At 30.2% G+C, this 21639-nt stretch overlaps 1 protein-coding gene across 3 annotated transcripts in view; it reads left to right on the top strand.

Moving 5' to 3' along the window:
• Positions 1 to 625: 625 nt before the first annotated feature.
• The window catches only part of LOC143224644 (ADP-ribosylation factor-binding protein GGA1-like), a 54068-nt gene continuing 33054 nt past the window's right edge, over positions 626 to 21639 (top strand). For all 3 annotated transcript variants that reach the window (XR_013013386.1, XM_076452766.1, XM_076452765.1), the window contains exons 1-2: positions 626 to 784; positions 5597 to 5678. Coding sequence is in view for 2 of the 3 variants with exons in the window: in XM_076452766.1 (XP_076308881.1) it covers positions 659 to 784; positions 5597 to 5678 (208 nt within the window). In the remaining variant the exon portion in view is untranslated. The remainder of the gene's footprint in view (positions 785 to 5596; positions 5679 to 21639) is intronic.

Genomic DNA, 21639 nt, shown 5'->3' with positions numbered 1-21639 from the left:
TAAAGTAAATGTTACAAAAATAATTATGTATTTGCACTGGAAATCAGCCCTATACAAATTCACAAAGAGAGTATTCAATCGACAATTGAAATGCCAGAAAACAAAGTATATAATAAAACCGATTAAAATGAAGCAAATTGTATTTAGTTATGTTACATTTTTCTAGACTCCATATTTTGATATCGCTAATCTACAAAAACATTTCATGACGTACTTATGTTTACATTAATTGAATAAGAAGCTAGATATCATTGTAAATCTCAGAAACAAGTTTTGTGTTTATTCTCATGTATGGTTTTTGTGTGTGTGTGTCATTAAAAAACAGGGAATTTGACTTGTATTTATTTTCTAACATTGATTTGTGCTGTAATTATTGTAATATTTAATCTAGGTGTATTGTATTTTCACACATATCCTGATCATGGTAGCCATTATTTACTCCAGTTCTTGTTTGTGGTTCACTCTAGATGTATTATATTTTGTCACTGGTATCCTAACCATAGTGTCCATTTTATCACATTAAATGTCACTTTCGTTAAATCCTATAATTTACTCAATAAATTACTCAAGTTATAATCCTTAACTTCCTTTAATACCACTAAACATTTAAATATAATCTTGAAAAACATTTCCGTACCCCCCACAGGCCGATAAAAGAATGGAACGTACAGCACGACGTATCACTGAGCTGGAAATGGGACAAAACAATGCCAAAGTTCTAAGTGATATGTTGCGTAATTACAAGTCAAAGGAAACATCTCTGGAAGAGAGAGAACTCATGAAGGTGATGAACCTGTCTGTTATGTTTCTTCTCAGATTTGAAAATAATCACCACTTCATAATAATATTTTCTTTGTACAAATATATCAAAAGATGGCTGGTATGGGTATCAAAACATTTATTAAAATAGAGAACAATGTTTCAACCTTTCTTGGTTATCTTCAGGTTAATAAAGAAATCTTGGTCTGTATTTTAAAGTTTTAATATCTTCACCAGCTGTTTTGAGATACAGTTTAACTTCAGATGGGTGACTCATCATCACAAATTATTGTCATTAAATATAATTATCAGATTGTTTTGTTATACAGCATGTCATTAGTGTAGTTATAATTATCAGATTGTTTTATTATACAGCATGTCATTAGTGTAATTATAATTATCAGATTGTTTTGTTATACAGCATGTCATTAGTGTAATTATAATTATCAGATTGTTTTATTATACAGCATCTCATTAGTGTAATTATAATTATCAGATTGTTTTATTATACAGCATCTCATTAGTGTAATTATAATTATCGGATTGTTTTATTATACAGCGTCTCATTAGTGTAGTTATAATTATCAGATTGTTTTATTATACAGCATCTCATTAGTGTAATTATAATTATCGGATTGTTTTATTATACAGCGTCTCATTAGTGTAGTTATAATTATCAGATTGTTTTATTATACAGCATGTCATTAGTGTAATTATAATTATCAGATTGTTTTGTTATACAGCATGTCATTAGTGTAATTATAATTATCAGATTGTTTTGTTATACAGCATGTCATTAGTGTAATTATAATTATCAGATTGTTTTATTATACAGCATGTCATTAGTGTAATTATAATTATCAGATTGTTTTATTATACAGCATCTCATTAGTGTAGTTATAATTATCAGATTGTTTTATTATACAGCATGTCATTAGTGTAGTTATAATTATCAGATTGTTTTATTATACAGCATGTCATTAGTGTAGTTATAATTATCAGATTGTTTTATTATACAGCATGTCATTAGTGTAGTTATAATTATCAGATTGTTTTATTATACAGCATGTCATTAGTGTAGTTATAATTATCAGATTGTTTTATTATACAGCATGTCATTAGTGTAGTTATAATTATCAGTGTTTTTTATTATACAGCATGTCATTAGTGTAGTTATAATTATCAGATTGTTTTATTATACAGCATGTCATTAGTGTAGTTATAATTATCAGATTGTTTTATTATACAGCATGTCATTAGTGTAGTTATAATTATCAGATTGTTTTGTTATACAGCATGTCATTAGTGTAATTATAATTATCAGATTGTTTTATTATACAGCATCTCATTAGTGTAATTATAATTATCAGATTGTTTTATTATACAGCATCTCATTAGTGTAATTATAATTATCGGATTGTTTTATTATACAGCGTCTCATTAGTGTAGTTATAATTATCGGATTGTTTTATTATACAGCATCTCATTAGTGTAATTATAATTATCGGATTGTTTTATTATACAGCGCCCTCATTAGTGTAGTTATAATTATCAGATTGTTTTATTATACAGCATGTCATTAGTGTAATTATAATTATCAGATTGTTTTGTTATACAGCATGTCATTAGTGTAATTATAATTATCAGATTGTTTTGTTATACAGCATGTCATTAGTGTAATTATAATTATCAGATTGTTTTATCATACAGCATCTCATTAGTGTAATTATAATTATCGGATTGTTTTATTATACAGCGTCTCATTAGTGTAGTTATAATTATCAGATTGTTTTATTATACAGCATGTCATTAGTGTAGTTATAATTATCAGATTGTTTTATTATACAGCATGTCATTAGTGTAGTTATAATTATCAGATTGTTTTATTATACAGCATGTCATTAGTGTAGTTATAATTATCAGATTGTTTTATTATACAGCATGTCATTAGTGTAGTTATAATTATCAGATTGTTTTATTATACAGCATGTCATTAGTGTAGTTATAATTATCAGATTGTTTTATTATACAGCATGTCATTAGTGTAGTTATAATTATCAGATTGTTTTATTATACAGCATGTCATTAGTGTAGTTATAATTATCAGATTGTTTTATTATACAGCATGTCATTAGTGTAGTTATAATTATCAGATTGTTTTATTATACAGCATGTCATTAGTGTAGTTATAATTATCAGATTGTTTTATTATACAGCATGTCATTAATGTAATTATAATTATCAGATTGTTTTATTATACAGCGTGTCATTAGTGTAGTTATAATTATCAGATTGTTTTATTATACAGCATGTCATTAGTGTAGTTATAATTATCAGGTTGTTTTATTATACAGCATGTCATTAGTGTAGTTATAATTATCAGGTTGTTTTTACTATACAGCATGTCATTAGTGTAGTTATAATTATCAGGTTGTTTTAGTATACAGCATGTCATTAGTGTAGTTATAATTATCAGGTTGTTTTACTATACAGCATGTCATTAGTGTAGTTATAATTATCAGGTTGTTTTACTATACAGCATGTCATTAGTGTAGTTATAATTATCAGGTTGTTTTACTATACAGCATGTCATTAGTGTAGTTATAATTATCAGGTTGTTTTATTATACAGCATGTCATTAGTGTAGTTATAATTATCAGGTTGTTTTATTATACAGCATGTCATTAGTGTAGTTATAATTATCAGATTGTTTTATTATACAGCATGTCATTAGTGTAGTTATAATTATCAGATTGTTTTATTATACAGCATGTCATTAGTGTAGTTATAATTATCAGATTGTTTTATTATACAGCATGTCATTAGTGTAGTTATAATTATCAGATTTTATTATACAGCATGTCATTAGTGTAGTTATAATTATCAGGTTGTTTTATTATACAGCATGTCATTAGTGTAGTTATAATTATCAGGTTGTTTTATTATACAGCATGTCATTAGTGTAGTTATAATTATCAGGTTGTTTTATTATACAGCATGTCATTAGTGTAGTTATAATTATCAGGTTGTTTTATTATACAGCATCTCATCAGTGTAGTTATAATTATCAGATTGTTTTATTATACAGCATCTCATCAGTGTAGTTATAATTATCAGATTGTTTTATTATACAGCATCTCATCAGTGTAATTATAATTATCAGATTGTTTTATTATACAGCATCTCATTAGTGTAATTATAATTATCAGATTGTTTTATTATACAGCATCTCATTAGTGTAATTATAATTATCAGATTGTTTTATTATACAGCATCTCATTAGTTTAATTATAATTATCAGATTGTTTTATTATACAGCATCTCATTAGTGTAATTATAATTATCAGATTGTTTTATTATACAGCATCTCATTAGTGTAATTATAATTATCAGGTTGTTTTATTATACAGCATGTCATTAGTGTAATTATAATTATCAGGTTGTTTTATTATACAGCATGTCATTAGTGTAGTTATAATTATCAGGTTGTTTTATTATACAGGATGTCATTAGTGTAATTATAATTATCAGGTTTTATTATACAGCATGTCATTAGTGTAGTTATAATTATCAGATTGTTTTATTATACAGCATGTCATTAGTGTAGTTATAATTATCAGATTGTTTTATTATACAGCATGTCATTAGTGTAGTTATAATTATCAGTGTTTTATTATACAGCATGTCATTAGTGTAGTTATAATTATCAGATTGTTTTATTATACAGCATGTCATTAGTGTAGTTATAATTATCAGGTTGTTTTATTATACAGCATGTCATTAGTGTAATTATAATTATCGGATTGTTTTATTATACAGCATGTCATTAGTGTAGTTATAATTATCAGTGTTTTATTATACAGCATGTCATTAGTGTAGTTATAATTATCAGGTTGTTTTATTATACAGCATGACATTAGTGTAGTTATAATTATCAGATTGTTTTATTATACAGCATGTCATTAGTGTAGTTATAATTATCAGATTGTTTTATTATACAGCATGTCATTAGTGTAGTTATAATTATCAGATTGTTTTATTATACAGCATGTCAATAGTGTAGTTATAATTATCAGATTGTTTTATTATACAGCATGTCATTAGTGTAGTTATAATTATCAGATTGTTTTATTATACAGCATGTCATTAGTGTAGTTATAATTATCAGATTGTTTTATTATACAGCATGTCAATAGTGTAGTTATAATTATCAGATTGTTTTATTATACAGCATGTCATTAGTGTAGTTATAATTATCAGATTGTTTTATTATACAGCATGTCATTAGTGTAGTCATATTTGTGAGAAACTTGTAATCACTGTTGTATCCATCCAGTTATTATCTCATGCTTCCTCTTATATGATGTTTTCTATTTTAACAACAAAGATAAAGGGGACAGTAGTTAATTTAGTTGGTGTTTTAATAATTATCAAATTCCAATTTGTGCTTGTATGTCTTTATTCTCACCATCTTGTGGAATGGAAATTACATTTTAAGGTAATTTTCTTGGAAGTTCTCATCTCTTAGAAGAAATTCAATTTGTTGATATTTGAGTTCTGTAACAACAACCCTTTGAGTTTCTTCTTCACAACTTCATCTTAAAGTAAATTAAGCCACAAAAGAAAGTAGCACACTGTGAGAAAGGTGGAACAATAAATTACTTGTATCAGGTCTTGTACACGAATCCTTATGTGAAATCTACTAGAACTTAGAGATGGAAACAATGTGAGTTTATTGTCTGTGTTTGTCAACTAATTACAGTTGTTGTACATAAGTGTGTTTAGGTTTTATAACTCATATTGCATCAAATACAGTTATGTTTTGTTACTGTTGTAGGATTTATTTGACTGTTGTGAAAGGCTACGTCCCAAACTTTTCAGGTTAGCTGGTGAAATGGATGAAAAAGATGAAGGATTAGGTTAGTAAATAAAACATAAAATGTGTTATTCAACTTCTACTTAGTTTTACAAACAAAATTAAGTTTCCTATTTCATACTTATTTTAATTTTTTTAAAATAATTGACCCCCACACACACACACACACATTGGTTCAATATTAAGTCTGAAGTCTTACAATGAATACTAAAAACAAGTTTCGATATTCTTGGTTGACATGACATTGGTAGCTCATTGTTTAGATTTGTAATTAGCAACTAAATAAACCAATTACACAACTACAAGAGTGTTACTAATATGTTTCTTTGTAATAAAATATATTAGATAACTAGTATCTTTTGTCGAAAACTTCTTTAAGGGACATAAAATTTGTGTACTTCATGAAGCAGCCTTTATCATGTTGATCTACAAACTATAATATACAGTAGTACTCTAATTGTTTGCTTACAACTTCTTACAAACACAGTGAATGTAAGATACAGAATCATTTATACATAATTTCAAAAATATATGATACTTTTTTATACAACTTAAAGTAAATGTATATTAGAGAGAACACATTCTCACTATCAGTTGATATGTGAAGGCTTGTGTTCTTGTTATAGTAACCTATTCACTTGTTACTGTAAATTGATGACGTACATGTGTTCCTCCTGTGGTTGTTATAGTAACCTATTCACTTGTTACTGTAAATTGATGATGTACATATGTTGCTCCTGTGGTTGTTATAGTTACCTAATCACTTGTCACTGTAAATTGATGACATACACATGTTGATCCTGTGGTTGTTATAGTTACCTAATCACTTGTCACTGTAAATTGATGACGTACATATGTTGATCCTGTGGTTGTTATAGTTACCTAATCACTTGTCACTGTAAATTGATGACATACACATGTTGATCCTGTGGTTGTTATAGTTACCTAATTACTTGTCACTGTAAATTGATGACGTACACATGTTGATCCTGTGGTTGTTATAGTAACCTAATCACTTGTTACTGTAAATTGATGACGTACATGTGTTGCTCCTGTGGTTGTTATAGTAACCTAATCACTTGTTACTGTAAATTGATGACGTACATATGTTGCTCCTGTGGTTGTTATAGTAACCTAATCGCTTGTTACTGTAAATTGATGATGTACATATGTTGCTCCTGTGGTTGTTATAGTTACCTAATCACTTGTCACTGTAAATTGATGACATACACATGTTGATCCTGTGGTTGTTATAGTTACCTAATCACTTGTCACTGTAAATTGATGACGTACACATGTTGATCCTGTGGTTGTTATAGTAACCTAATCACTTGTTACTGTAAATTGATGACGTACATGTGTTGCTCCTGTGGTTGTTATAGTAATCTAATCACTTGTTACTGTAAATTGATGACGTACATGTGTTGCTCCTGTGGTTGTTATAGTAACCTAATCACTTGTTACTGTAAATTGATGACGTACATGTGTTGCTCCTGTGGTTGTTATAGTAACGTAATCACTTGTTACTCTAAATTAATGGCGTACATGTGTTGCTCCTGTGGTTGTTATAGTAACTTAATCACTTGTTACTCTAAATTAATGATGTACATATGTTGCTCCTGTGGTTGTTATAGTAACCTAATTACTTGTTACTCTAAATTAATGTTATACATGTGTTGCTCCTCTGGTTGTTATAGTAACCTAATCACTTGGTACTGTAAATTAATGATGTACGTGTTGCTTTATTTTGATGTAACACACTCTCTATTATGTAAGTTGTTTATATACTGAAGTATCCCGTTTCTCCTCTATTTTGATGTAACACACTCTCTACTATGCAAGTTGTTTATATACTGAAGTATCCCGTTTCTCCTCTATTTTGATGTAACACACTTTCTACTATGTAAATTGTTTATATACTGAAGTATCCCATTTCTCCTCTATTTTGATGTAACACACTCTCTACTATGTAAATTGTTTATATACTAAAGTATCCCATTTCTCCTCTATTTTGATGTAACACACTCTCTACTATGTAAATTGTTTATATACTGAAGTATCCCATTTCTCCTCTATTTTGATTTAACACACTCTCTACTATGTAAATTGTTTATATGCTGAAGTATCCCATTTCTCCTTTGTTTTTCTGTAACACACTCTCTACTGTGTAAATTGTTTATATACTGAAGTATCCCATTTCTCCTCTGTTTTTCTGTAACACACTCTCTACTGTGTGGGGTGTTTATATACTGAAGTATCCCATTTCTCCTCTGTTTTCTGTAACACACTCTTTACTGTGTAAATTGTTTATATACTGAAGTATCCCATTTCTCCTCTATTTTGATGTAACACACTCTCTACTATGTAAATCGTTTATATACAGAAGTATCCCATTTCTGCTCCATTTTTCTGTAACACACTCTCTACTATGTAAATCGTGTATGTTCTGAATTATCCCGTTTCTCCTCTATTTTGATGTAATACACTCTCTACTAAGTAAATCGTTTATATACTGAACTATCCCATTTCTCCTCTATTTTTCTGTAACACACTCTACTATGGAAATCGTTTATGTACTGAAGTATCCCATTTCTCCTCAGTTTTTCTGTAACACACACTCTACTATGTAAATCGTTTATGTACTGAAGTATCCCATTTCTCCTCTATTTTGATGTAACACACTCTGTACTATGTAAATCGTTTATGTACTAAAACATCCCATTTCTCCTCTATTTTTCTGAAACACACACTCTACTATGTAAATCGTTTATGTACTGAATTATCCCATTTCTCCTCTACTTTGATGTAACACACTCTCTACTAAGTAAATCGTTTATATACTGAACTATCCCATTTCTCCTCTATTTTTCTGTAACACACTCTACTATGGAAATCGTTTATGTACTGAAGTATCCCATTTCTCCTCAGTTTTTCTGTAACACACACTCTACTATGTAAATCGTTTATGTACTGAAGTATCCCATTTCTCCTCTATTTTGATGTAACACACTCTGTACTATGTAAATCGTTTATGTACTAAAACATCCCATTTCTCCTCTATTTTTCTGAAACACACACTCTACTATGTAAATCGTTTATGTACTGAATTATCCCATTTCTCCTCTACTTTGATGTAACACACTCTCTACTCTGTAAATCATTTATATACTGAAGTATCCCATTTCTCCTCTATTTTTCTGTAACACACTCTCTACTATGTAAATCATGTATGTACTGAATTATCCTGTTTCTTCTTTATTTTGATGTAACACACTCTCTACTGTGTAAATTGTTTATATACTGAAGTATCCCATTTCTACTCTAGTTTGATGTAACACACTTTCTACTATGTAAATTGTTTATATACTGAGTATCCCATTTCTACTCTAGTTTGATGTAACCTTGCACTCTACTATGTAAATTGTTTATATACTGAAGTATCCCATTTCTTCTCTATTTTTTTTCTTTAACACGCACTCTACTATGTAAATCGTTTATATACTGAATTATCCAGTTTCTCCTCTACTTTGATGTAGCACTCTCTCTACTATGTAAATTGTTTATATTCTGAAGTATCCCATTTCTCCTCTGTTTTTCTGTAACACTCTCCTACGTGAAATTGTTTATATACTGAAGTATCCCATTTCTCCTCTATTTTGATGTAACATACTCTTTACTATGTAAATTGTTTATATACTGAAGTATCCCATTTCTCCTCTATTTTGATTGAACACACTCTCTACTATGGAAATCGTTTATATACTGAAGTATCCCATTTCTACTCTAGTTTGATGTAACACTCTTTCTACTATGTAAATTGTTTATATAGTGAAGTATCCCATTTCTCCTCTATTTTGATGTAACACACTTTCTACTATGTAAATTGTTTATATACTGAAGTATCCCATTTCTCCTCTATTTTGATGTAACACACTCTCTACTATGTAAATTGTTTATATACTGAAGTATCCCATTTCTACTCTACTTTGATGTAACACACACTCTGCTATGTAAATCGTTTATATACTGAAGTATCCCATTTCTCCTCTACTTTGATGTAACACACTCTCTACTCTGTAAATCATTTATATACTGAAGTATCCCATTTCTCCTCTATTTTTCTGTAACACACTCTCTACTATGTAAATCATGTATGTACTGAATTATCCTGTTTCTTCTTTATTTTGATGTAACACACTCTCTACTGTGTAAATTGTTTATATACTGAAGTATCCCATTTCTACTCTAGTTTGATGTAACACACTTTCTACTATGTAAATTGTTTATATACTGAAGTATCCCATTTCTACTCTAGTTTGATGTAACACGCACTCTACTATGTAAATTGTTTATATACTGAAGTATCCCATTTCTTCTCTATTTTTCTTTAACACACTCTACTATGTAAATCGTTTATATACTGAATTATCCAGTTTCTCCTCTACTTTGATGTAGCACTCTCTACTATGTAAATTGTTTATATTCTGAAGTATCCCATTTCTCCTCTGTTTTTCTGTAACACTCTCTACTATGTAAATCGTTTATGTACTGTATTATCCCATTTCTCCTCATTTTTGATGTAACACACTCTCTACTATGTAAATCGTTTATATACAGAAGTATCCCATTTCTTCTCTGTTTTTTTGTAACACACTTTCTACTATGTAAATTGTTTATATACTGAAGTATCCCATTTCTCCTCTATTTTGATTTAACACACTCTCTACTATGTAAATTGTTTATATGCTGAAGTATCCCATTTCTCCTCTGTTTTTCTGTAACACTCTCTACTGTGTAAATTGTTTATATACTGAAGTATCCCATTTCTTCTCTGTTTTTTTGTAACACACTCTCTACTATGTAAATCGTTTATATACAGAAGTATCCCATTTCTGCTCCATTTTTCTGTAACACACTCTCTACTATGTAAATCGTGTATGTTCTGAATTATCCCGTTTCTCCTCTATTTTGATGTAATACACTCTCTACTAAGTAAATCGTTTATATACTGAACTATCCCATTTCTCCTCTATTTTTCTGTAACACACTCTACTATGGAAATCGTTTATGTACTGAAGTATCCCATTTCTCCTCAGTTTTTCTGTAACACACACTCTACTATGTAAATCGTTTATGTACTGAAGTATCCCATTTCTCCTCTATTTTGATGTAACACACTCTGTACTATGTAAATCGTTTATGTACTAAAACATCCCATTTCTCCTCTATTTTTCTGAACACACACTCTACTATGTAAATCGTTTATGTACTGAATTATCCCATTTCTCCTCTACTTTGATGTAACACACTCTCTACTCTGTAAATCATTTATATACTGAAGTATCCCATTTCTCCTCTATTTTTCTGTAACACACTCTCTACTATGTAAATCATGTATGTACTGAATTATCCTGTTTCTTCTTTATTTTGATGTAACACACTCTCTACTGTGTAAATTGTTTATATACTGAAGTATCCCATTTCTACTCTAGTTTGATGTAACACACTTTCTACTATGTAAATTGTTTATATACTGAGTATCCCATTTCTACTCTAGTTTGATGTAACACACTCTACTATGTAAATTGTTTATATACTGAAGTATCCCATTTCTTCTCTATTTTTCTTTAACACACTCTACTATGTAAATCGTTTATATACTGAATTATCCAGTTTCTCCTCTACTTTGATGTAGCACTCTCTCTACTATGTAAATTGTTTATATTCTGAAGTATCCCATTTCTCCTCTCTGTTTTCTGTAACACTCTCCGCTCATGTAAATTGTTTATATACTGAAGTATCCCATTTCTCCTCTATTTTGATGTAACATACTCTTTACTATGTAAATTGTTTATATACTGAAGTATCCCATTTCTCCTCTATTTTGATTGAACACACTCTCTACTATGGAAATCGTTTATATACTGAAGTATCCCATTTCTACTCTAGTTTGATGTAACACTCTTTCTACTATGTAAATTGTTTATATAGTGAAGTATCCCATTTCTCCTCTATTTTGATGTAACACACTTTCTACTATGTAAATTGTTTATATACTGAAGTATCCCATTTCTCCTCTATTTTGATGTAACACACTCTCTACTATGTAAATTGTTTATATACTGAAGTATCCCATTTCTACTCTACTTTGATGTAACACACACTCTGCTATGTAAATCGTTTATATACTGAAGTATCCCATTTCTCCTCTACTTTGATGTAACACACTCTCTACTCTGTAAATCATTTATATACTGAAGTATCCCATTTCTCCTCTATTTTTCTGTAACACACTCTCTACTATGTAAATCATGTATGTACTGAATTATCCTGTTTCTTCTTTATTTTGATGTAACACACTCTCTACTGTGTAAATTGTTTATATACTGAAGTATCCCATTTCTACTCTAGTTTGATGTAACACACTTTCTACTATGTAAATTGTTTATATACTGAAGTATCCCATTTCTACTCTAGTTTGATGTAACACGCACTCTACTATGTAAATTGTTTATATACTGAAGTATCCCATTTCTTCTCTATTTTTTCTTTAACACACTCTACTATGTAAATCGTTTATATACTGAATTATCCAGTTTCTCCTCTACTTTGATGTAGCACTCTCTCTACTATGTAAATTGTTTATATTCTGAAGTATCCCATTTCTCCTCTGTTTTTCTGTAACACTCTCTACTATGTAAATCGTTTATGTACTGTATTATCCCATTTCTCCTCATTTTTGATGTAACACACTCTCTACTATGTAAATCGTTTATATACAGAAGTATCCCATTTCTTCTCTGTTTTTTTGTAACACACTTTCTACTATGTAAATTGTTTATATACTGAAGTATCCCATTTCTCCTCTATTTTGATTTAACACACTCTCTACTATGTAAATTGTTTATATGCTGAAGTATCCCATTTCTCCTCTGTTTTTCTGTAACACTCTCTACTGTGTAAATTGTTTATATACTGAAGTATCCCATTTCTTCTCTGTTTTTTGTAACACACTCTCTACTATGTAAATTGTTTATATACTGAAGTATCCCATTTCTCCTCTGTTTTTCTGTAACACACTCTCTACTGTGTAAATTGTTTATATACTGAAGTATCCCATTTCTCCTCTGTTTTTCTGTAACACACTCTTTACTGTGTAAATTGTTTATATACTGAAGTATCCCATTTCTCCTCTATTTTGATGTAACACACTCTCTACTATGTAAATCGTTTATATACAGAAGTATCCCATTTCTGCTCTATTTTTCTGTAACACACTCTCTACTATGTAAATCGTTGTATGTTCTGAATTATCCCGTTTCTCCTCTATTTTGATGTAACACACTCTCTACTAAGTAAATCGTTTATATACTGAACTATCCCATTTCTCCTCTATTTTTCTGTAACACACTCTACTATGGAAATCGTTTATGTACTGAAGTATCCCGTTTCTCCTCTATTTTGGTGTAACACACTCTAATATGTAAATTGTTTATGTCCTGAAGTATCCCATTTCTCCTCTATTTTGATGTAACACAAACTCTACTATGTAAATCGTTTATGTACTAAAGTATCCCATTTCTCCTCTATTTTGATGTAACACACTCTACTATGTAAATTGTTTATATACTGAAGTATCCCATTTCTCCTCAGTTTTTCTGTAACACACACTCTACTATGTAAATCGTTTATGTACTGAATTATCCCATTTCTCCTCTACTTTGATGTAACACACTCTCTACTCTGTAAATCATTTATATACTGAAGTATCCCATTTCTCCTCTATTTTTCTGTAACACACTCTCTACTATGTAAATCATGTATGTACTGAATTATCCTGTTTCTTCTTTATTTTGATGTAACACACTCTCTACTGTGTAAATTGTTTATATACTGAAGTATCCCATTTCTACTCTAGTTTGATGTAACACACTTTCTACTATGTAAATTGTTTATATACTGAAGTATCCCATTTCTACTCTAGTTTGATGTAACACGCACTCTACTATGTAAATTGTTTATATACTGAAGTATCCCATTTCTTCTCTATTTTTCTTTAACACGCACTCTACTATGTAAATCGTTTATATACTGAATTATCCAGTTTCTCCTCTACTTTGATGTAGCACTCTCTCTACTATGTAAATTGTTTATATTCTGAAGTATCCCATTTCTCCTCTGTTTTTCTGTAACACTCTCCTCTCATGTAAATTGTTTATATACTGAAGTATCCCATTTCTCCTCTATTTTGATGTAACATACTCTTTACTATGTAAATTGTTTATATACTGAAGTATCCCATTTCTCCTCTATTTTGATTGAACACACTCTCTACTATGGAAATCGTTTATATACTGAAGTATCCCATTTCTACTCTAGTTTGATGTAACACTCTTTCTACTATGTAAATTGTTTATATAGTGAAGTATCCCATTTCTCCTCTATTTTGATGTAACACACTTTCTACTATGTAAATTGTTTATATACTGAAGTATCCCATTTCTCCTCTATTTTGATGTAACACACTCTCTACTATGTAAATTGTTTATATACTGAAGTATCCCATTTCTACTCTACTTTGATGTAACACACACTCTGCTATGTAAATCGTTTATATACTGAAGTATCCCATTTCTCCTCTACTTTGATGTAACACACTCTCTACTCTGTAAATCATTTATATACTGAAGTATCCCATTTCTCCTCTATTTTTCTGTAACACACTCTCTACTATGTAAATCATGTATGTACTGAATTATCCTGTTTCTTCTTTATTTTGATGTAACACACTCTCTACTGTGTAAATTGTTTATATACTGAAGTATCCCATTTCTACTCTAGTTTGATGTAACACACTTTCTACTATGTAAATTGTTTATATACTGAAGTATCCCATTTCTACTCTAGTTTGATGTAACACGCACTCTACTATGTAAATTGTTTATATACTGAAGTATCCCATTTCTTCTCTATTTTTCTTTAACACGCACTCTACTATGTAAATCGTTTATATACTGAATTATCCAGTTTCTCCTCTACTTTGATGTAGCACTCTCTCTACTATGTAAATTGTTTATATTCTGAAGTATCCCATTTCTCCTCTGTTTTTCTGTAACACTCTCTACTATGTAAATCGTTTATGTACTGTATTATCCCATTTCTCCTCATTTTTGATGTAACACACTCTCTACTATGTAAATCGTTTATATACAGAAGTATCCCATTTCTTCTCTGTTTTTTTGTAACACACTTTCTACTATGTAAATTGTTTATATACTGAAGTATCCCATTTCTCCTCTATTTTGATTTAACACACTCTCTACTATGTAAATTGTTTATATGCTGAAGTATCCCATTTCTCCTCTGTTTTTCTGTAACACACTCTCTACTGTGTAAATTGTTTATATACTGAAGTATCCCATTTCTTCTCTGTTTTTTTGTAACACACTCTCTACTATGTAAATTGTTTATATACTGAAGTATCCCATTTCTCCTCTGTTTTTCTGTAACACACTCTACTGTGTAAATTGTTTATATACTGAAGTATCCCATTTCTCCTCTGTTTTTCTGTAACACACTCTTTACTGTGTAAATTGTTTATATACTGAAGTATCCCATTTCTCCTCTATTTTGATGTAACACACTCTCTACTATGTAAATCGTTTATATACAGAAGTATCCCATTTCTGCTCTATTTTTCTGTAACACACTCTCTACTATGTAAATCGTGTATGTTCTGAATTATCCCGTTTCTCCTCTATTTTGATGTAACACACTCTCTACTAAGTAAATCGTTTATATACTGAACTATCCCATTTCTCCTCTATTTTTCTGTAACACACTCTACTATGGAAATCGTTTATGTACTGAAGTATCCCGTTTCTCCTCTATTTTGGTGTAACACACTCTAATATGTAAATTGTTTATATACTGAAGTATCCCATTTCTCCTCTGTTTTTCTGTAACACACACTCTACTAGGTAAATCGTTTATGTACTGAAGTATCCCGTTTCTCCTCTATTTTGGTGTAACACACTCTAATATGTAAATTGTTTATGTCCTGAAGTATCCCATTTCTCCTCTATTTTGATGTAACACAAACTCTACTATGTAAATCGTTTATGTACTAAAGTATCCCATTTCTCCTCTATTTTGATGTAACACACTCTACTATGTAAATTGTTTATATACTGAAGTATCCCATTTCTCCTCAGTTTTTCTGTAACACACACTCTACTATGTAAATCGTTTATGTACTGAAGTATCCCATTTCTCCTCTATTTTGATGTAACACACTCTGTACTATGTAAATCGTTTATGTACTAAAACATCCCATTTCTCCTCTATTTTTCTGAAACACACACTCTACTATGTAAATCGTTTATGTACTGAATTATCCCATTTCTCCTCTACTTTGATGTAACACACTCTCTACTCTGTAAATCATTTATATACTGAAGTATCCCATTTCTCCTCTATTTTGATGTAACATACTCTTTACTATGTAAATTGTTTATATACTGAAGTATCCCATTTCTCCTCTATTTTGATTGAACACACTCTCTACTATGGAAATCGTTTATATACTGAAGTATCCCATTTCTACTCTAGTTTGATGTAACACTCTTTCTACTATGTAAATTGTTTATATAGTGAAGTATCCCATTTCTCCTCTATTTTGATGTAACACTCTCTACTATGTAAATTGTTTATATACTGAAGTATCCCATTTCTACTCTACTTTGATGTAACACACACTCTGCTATGTAAATCGTTTATATACTGAAGTATCCCATTTCTCCTCTACTTTGATGTAACACACTCTCTACTATGTAAATCGTTTATGTACTGAAGTATCCCATTTCTCCTCTATTTTGATGTAACACACTCTCTACTATGTAAATCGTTTATATACTGAAACATCACATTTCTCCTCTATTTTTCTGTAACACACACTCTACTATGTAAATCGTTTATGTACTGAATTATCCCATTTCTCCTCTATTTTGATGTAACACACTCTCTACTATGTAAATCGTTTATGTACTGTATTATCCCATTTCTCCTCATTTTTGATGTAACACACTCTCTACTATGTAAATCATTTATATACTGAATTATCCCTTTTCTCATCTATTTTGATGTAACACACTCTCTACTATGTAAATCGTTTATATACTGAAACATCACATTTCTCCTCTATTTTTCTGTAACACACACTCTACTATGTAAATCGTTTATATACAGAAGTATCCCATTTCTGCTCTATTTTTCTGTAACACACACTCTACTATGTAAATCGTTTATGTACTGAATTATCCCATTTCTCCTCTATTTTGATGTAACACACTCTCTACTATGTAAATCGTTTATGTACTGTATTATCCCATTTCTCCTCATTTTTGATGTAACACACTCTCTACTATGTAAATCGTTTATATACTGAATTATCCCTTTTCTCATCTATTTTGATGTAACACACTCTCTACTATGTAAATCGTTTATATACAGAAGTATCCCATTTCTCCTCTGTTTTTCTGTAACACTCTCTACTATGTAAATCGTTTATGTACTGTATTATCCCATTTCTCCTCATTTTTGATGTAACACACTCTCTACTATGTAAATCGTTTATATACAGAAGTATCCCATTTCTTCTCTGTTTTTTTGTAACACACTTTCTACTGTGTAAATTGTTTATATACTGAAGTATCCCATTTCTCCTCTATTTTGATTTAACACACTCTCTACTATGTAAATTGTTTATATGCTGAAGTATCCCATTTCTCCTCTGTTTTTCTGTAACACACTCTCTACTGTGTAAATTGTTTATATACTGAAGTATCCCATTTCTTCTCTGTTTTTTGTAACACACTCTCTACTGTGTAAATTGTTTATATACTGAAGTATCCCATTTCTCCTCTGTTTTTCTGTAACACACTCTTTACTGTGTAAATTGTTTATATACTGAAGTATCCCATTTCTCCTCTATTTTGATGTAACACACTCTCTACTATGTAAATTGTTTATATACAGAAGTATCCCATTTCTGCTCTATTTTTCTGTAACACACTCTCTACTATGTAAATCGTGTATGTTCTGAATTATCCCATTTCTCCTCTATTTTGATGTAACACACTCTCTACTAAGTAAATCGTTTATATACTGAACTATCCCATTTCTCCTCTATTTTTCTGTAACACACTCTACTATGGAAATCGTTTATGTACTGAAGTATCCCGTTTCTCCTCTATTTTGGTGTAACACACTCTAATATGTAAATTGTTTATATACTGAAGTATCCCATTTCTCCTCTGTTTTTCTGTAACACACACTCTACTAGGTAAATCGTTTATGTACTGAAGTATCCCGTTTCTCCTCTATTTTGGTGTAACACACTCTAATATGTAAATTGTTTATGTCCTGAAGTATCCCATTTCTCCTCTATTCTGATGTAACACAAACTCTACTATGTAAATCGTTTATGTACTAAAGTATCCCATTTCTCCTCTATTTTGATGTAACACACTCTACTATGTAAATTGTTTATATACTGAAGTATCCCATTTCTCCTCAGTTTTTCTGTAACACACACTCTACTATGTAAATCGTTTATGTACTGAAGTATCCCATTTCTCCTCTATTTTGATGTAACACACTCTGTACTATGTAAATCGTTTATGTACTAAAACATCCCATTTCTCCTCTATTTTTCTGAAACACACACTCTACTATGTAAATTGTTTATGTACTGAATTATCCCATTTCTCCTCTACTTTGATGTAACACACTCTCTACTCTGTAAATCATTTATATACTGAAGTATCCCATTTCTCCTCTATTTTTCTGTAACACACTCTCTACTATGTAAATCATGTATGTACTGAATTATCCTGTTTCTTCTTTATTTTGATGTAACACACTCTCTACTGTGTAAATTGTTTATATACTGAAGTATCCCATTTCTACTCTAGTTTGATGTAACACACTTTCTACTATGTAAATTGTTTATATACTGAAGTATTCCATTTCTACTCTAGTTTGATGTAACACACTTTCTACTATGTAAATTGTTTATATACTGAAGTATCCCATTTCTTCTCTATTTTTCTTTAACACGCACTCTACTATGTAAATCGTTTATGTACTGAATTATCCAGTTTCTCCTCTACTTTGATGTAGCACTCTCTCTACTATGTAAATTGTTTATATTCTGAAGTATCCCATTTCTCCTCTACTTTGATGTAGCACTCTCTCTACTATGTAAATTGTTTATATTCTGAAGTATCCCATTTCTCCTCTGTTTTTCTGTAACACTCTCCGCTACGTAAATTGTTTATATACTGAAGTATCCCATTTCTCCTCTATTTTGATGTAACATACTCTTTACTATGTAAATTGTTTATATACTGAAGTATCCCATTTCTCCTCTATTTTGATTGAACACACTCTCTACTATGGAAATCGTTTATATACTGAAGTATCCCATTTCTACTCTAGTTTGATGTAACACTCTTTCTACTATGTAAATTGTTTATATAGTGAAGTATCCCATTTCTCCTCTATTTTGATGTAACACACTTTCTACTATGTAAATTGTTTATATACTGAAGTATCCCATTTCTCCTCTATTTTGATGTAACACTCTCTACTATGTAAATTGTTTATATACTGAAGTATCCCATTTCTACTCTACTTTGATGTAACACACACTCTGCTATGTAAATCGTTTATATACTGAAGTATCCCATTTCTCCTCTACTTTGATGTAACACACTCTCTACTATGTAAATCGTTTATGTACTGAAGTATCCCATTTCTCCTCTATTTTGATGTAACACACTCTCTATTATGTAAATCGTTTATATACTGAAACATCACATTTCTCCTCTATTTTTCTGTAACACACACTCTACTATGTAAATCGTTTATGTACTGAATTATCCCATTTCTCCTCTATTTTGATGTAACACACTCTCTACTATGTAAATCGTTTATGTACTGTATTATCCCATTTCTCCTCATTTTTGATGTAACACACTCTCTACTATGTAAATCGTTTATATACTGAATTATCCCTTTTCTCATCTATTTTGATGTAACACACTCTCTACTATGTAAATCGTTTATATACTGAAACATCACATTTCTCCTCTATTTTTCTGTAACACACACTCTACTATGTAAATCGTTTATATACAGAAGTATCCCATTTCTGCTCTATTTTTCTGTAACACACTCTCTACTATGTAAATCGTGTATGTTCTGAATTATCCCGTTTCTCCTGTATTTTGATGTAACACACTCTCTACTAAGTAAATCGTTTATATACTGAACTATCCCATTTCTCCTCTATTTTTCTGTAACACACTCTACTATGGAAATCGTTTATGTACTGAAGTATCCCGTTTCTCCTCTATTTTGGTGTAACACACTCTCTGTTATGTAAATCGTTTATGTACTGAAGTATCCCGTTTCTCCTCTATTTTGGTGTAACACACTCTAATATGTAAATTGTTTATATACTGAAGTATCCCATTTCTCCTCTGTTTTTCTGTAACACACACTCCACTATGTAAATCGTTTATGTACTGAAGTATCCCATTTCTCCTCTATTTTGATGTAACACACACTCTACTATGTAAATCGTTTATGTACTAAAGTATCCCATTTCTCCTCTATTTTGATGTAACACACTCTACTATGTAAATCATTTATATACTGAAGTATCCCATTTCTCCTCTGTTTTTCTGTAACACACACACTACTATGTAAATCGTTTATGTACTGAAGTATCCCATTTCTCCTCTATTTTGATGTAACACACTCTGTACTATGTAAATCGTTTATGTACTAAAACATCCCATTTCTCCTCTATTTTTCTGAAACACACACTCTACTATGTAAATCGTTTATGTACTGAATCATCCCATTTCTCCTCTGCTTTGATGTAACACACACTCTGCTATGTAAATCGTTTATATACTGAAGTATCCCATTTCTCCTCCATTTTGATGTAACACACTCTCTTCTATGTAAATCATTTATATACTGAAGTATCCCATTTCTCCTCTATTTTTCTGTAACACACTCTCTACTATGTAAATCATGTATGTACTGAATTATCCTGTTTCTCCTCTATTTTGATGTAACACACTCTCTACTGTGTAAATTGTTTATATACTGAAGTATCCCATTTCTACTCTAGTTTGATGTAACACACTTTCTACTATGTAAATTGTTTATATACTGAAGTATCCCATTTCTTCTCTATTTTTCTTTAACACGCACTCTACTATGTAAATCGTTTATGTACTGAATTATCCAGTTTCTCCTCAACTTTGATGTAGCACTCTCTCTACTATGTAAATTGTTTATATTCTGAAGTATCCCATTTCTCCTCTGTTTTTCTGTAACACTCTCCGCTATGTAAATTGTTTATATACTGAAGTATCCCATTTCTCCTCTATTTTGATGTAACATACTCTTTACTATGTAAATTGTTTATATACTGAAGTATCCCATTTCTCCTCTATTTTGATTGAACACACTCTCTACTATGGAAATCGTTTATATACTGAAGTATCCCATTTCTCCTCTATTTTGATGTAACACACTCTCTACTATGTAAATTTTTTATATACTAAAGTATCCCATTTCTCCTCTATTTTGATGTAACACACTCTCTACTATGTAAATTTTTTATATACTAAAGTATCCCATTTCTCCTCTATTTTGATGTAACATACTCTTTACTATGTAAATTGTTTATATACTGAAGTATCCCATTTCTCCTCTATTTTGATTGAACACACTCTCTACTATGGAAATCGTTTATATACTGAAGTATCCCATTTCTCCTCTATTTTGATGTAACACACTCTCTACTATGTAAATTTTTTATATACTAAAGTATCCCATTTCTCCTCTATTTTGATGTAACACACTCTCTACTATGTAAATTTTTTATATACTAAAGTATCCCATTTCTCCTCTATTTTGAT

The sequence above is a fragment of the Tachypleus tridentatus genome, chromosome 9 (assembly GCF_004210375.1).
Source record: "Tachypleus tridentatus isolate NWPU-2018 chromosome 9, ASM421037v1, whole genome shotgun sequence".
Lineage (NCBI taxonomy): Eukaryota > Metazoa > Arthropoda > Merostomata > Xiphosura > Limulidae > Tachypleus > Tachypleus tridentatus.
Note: the sequence above shows the minus strand (reverse complement) of the source record. Positions and strands in the feature narration are given on the sequence as shown.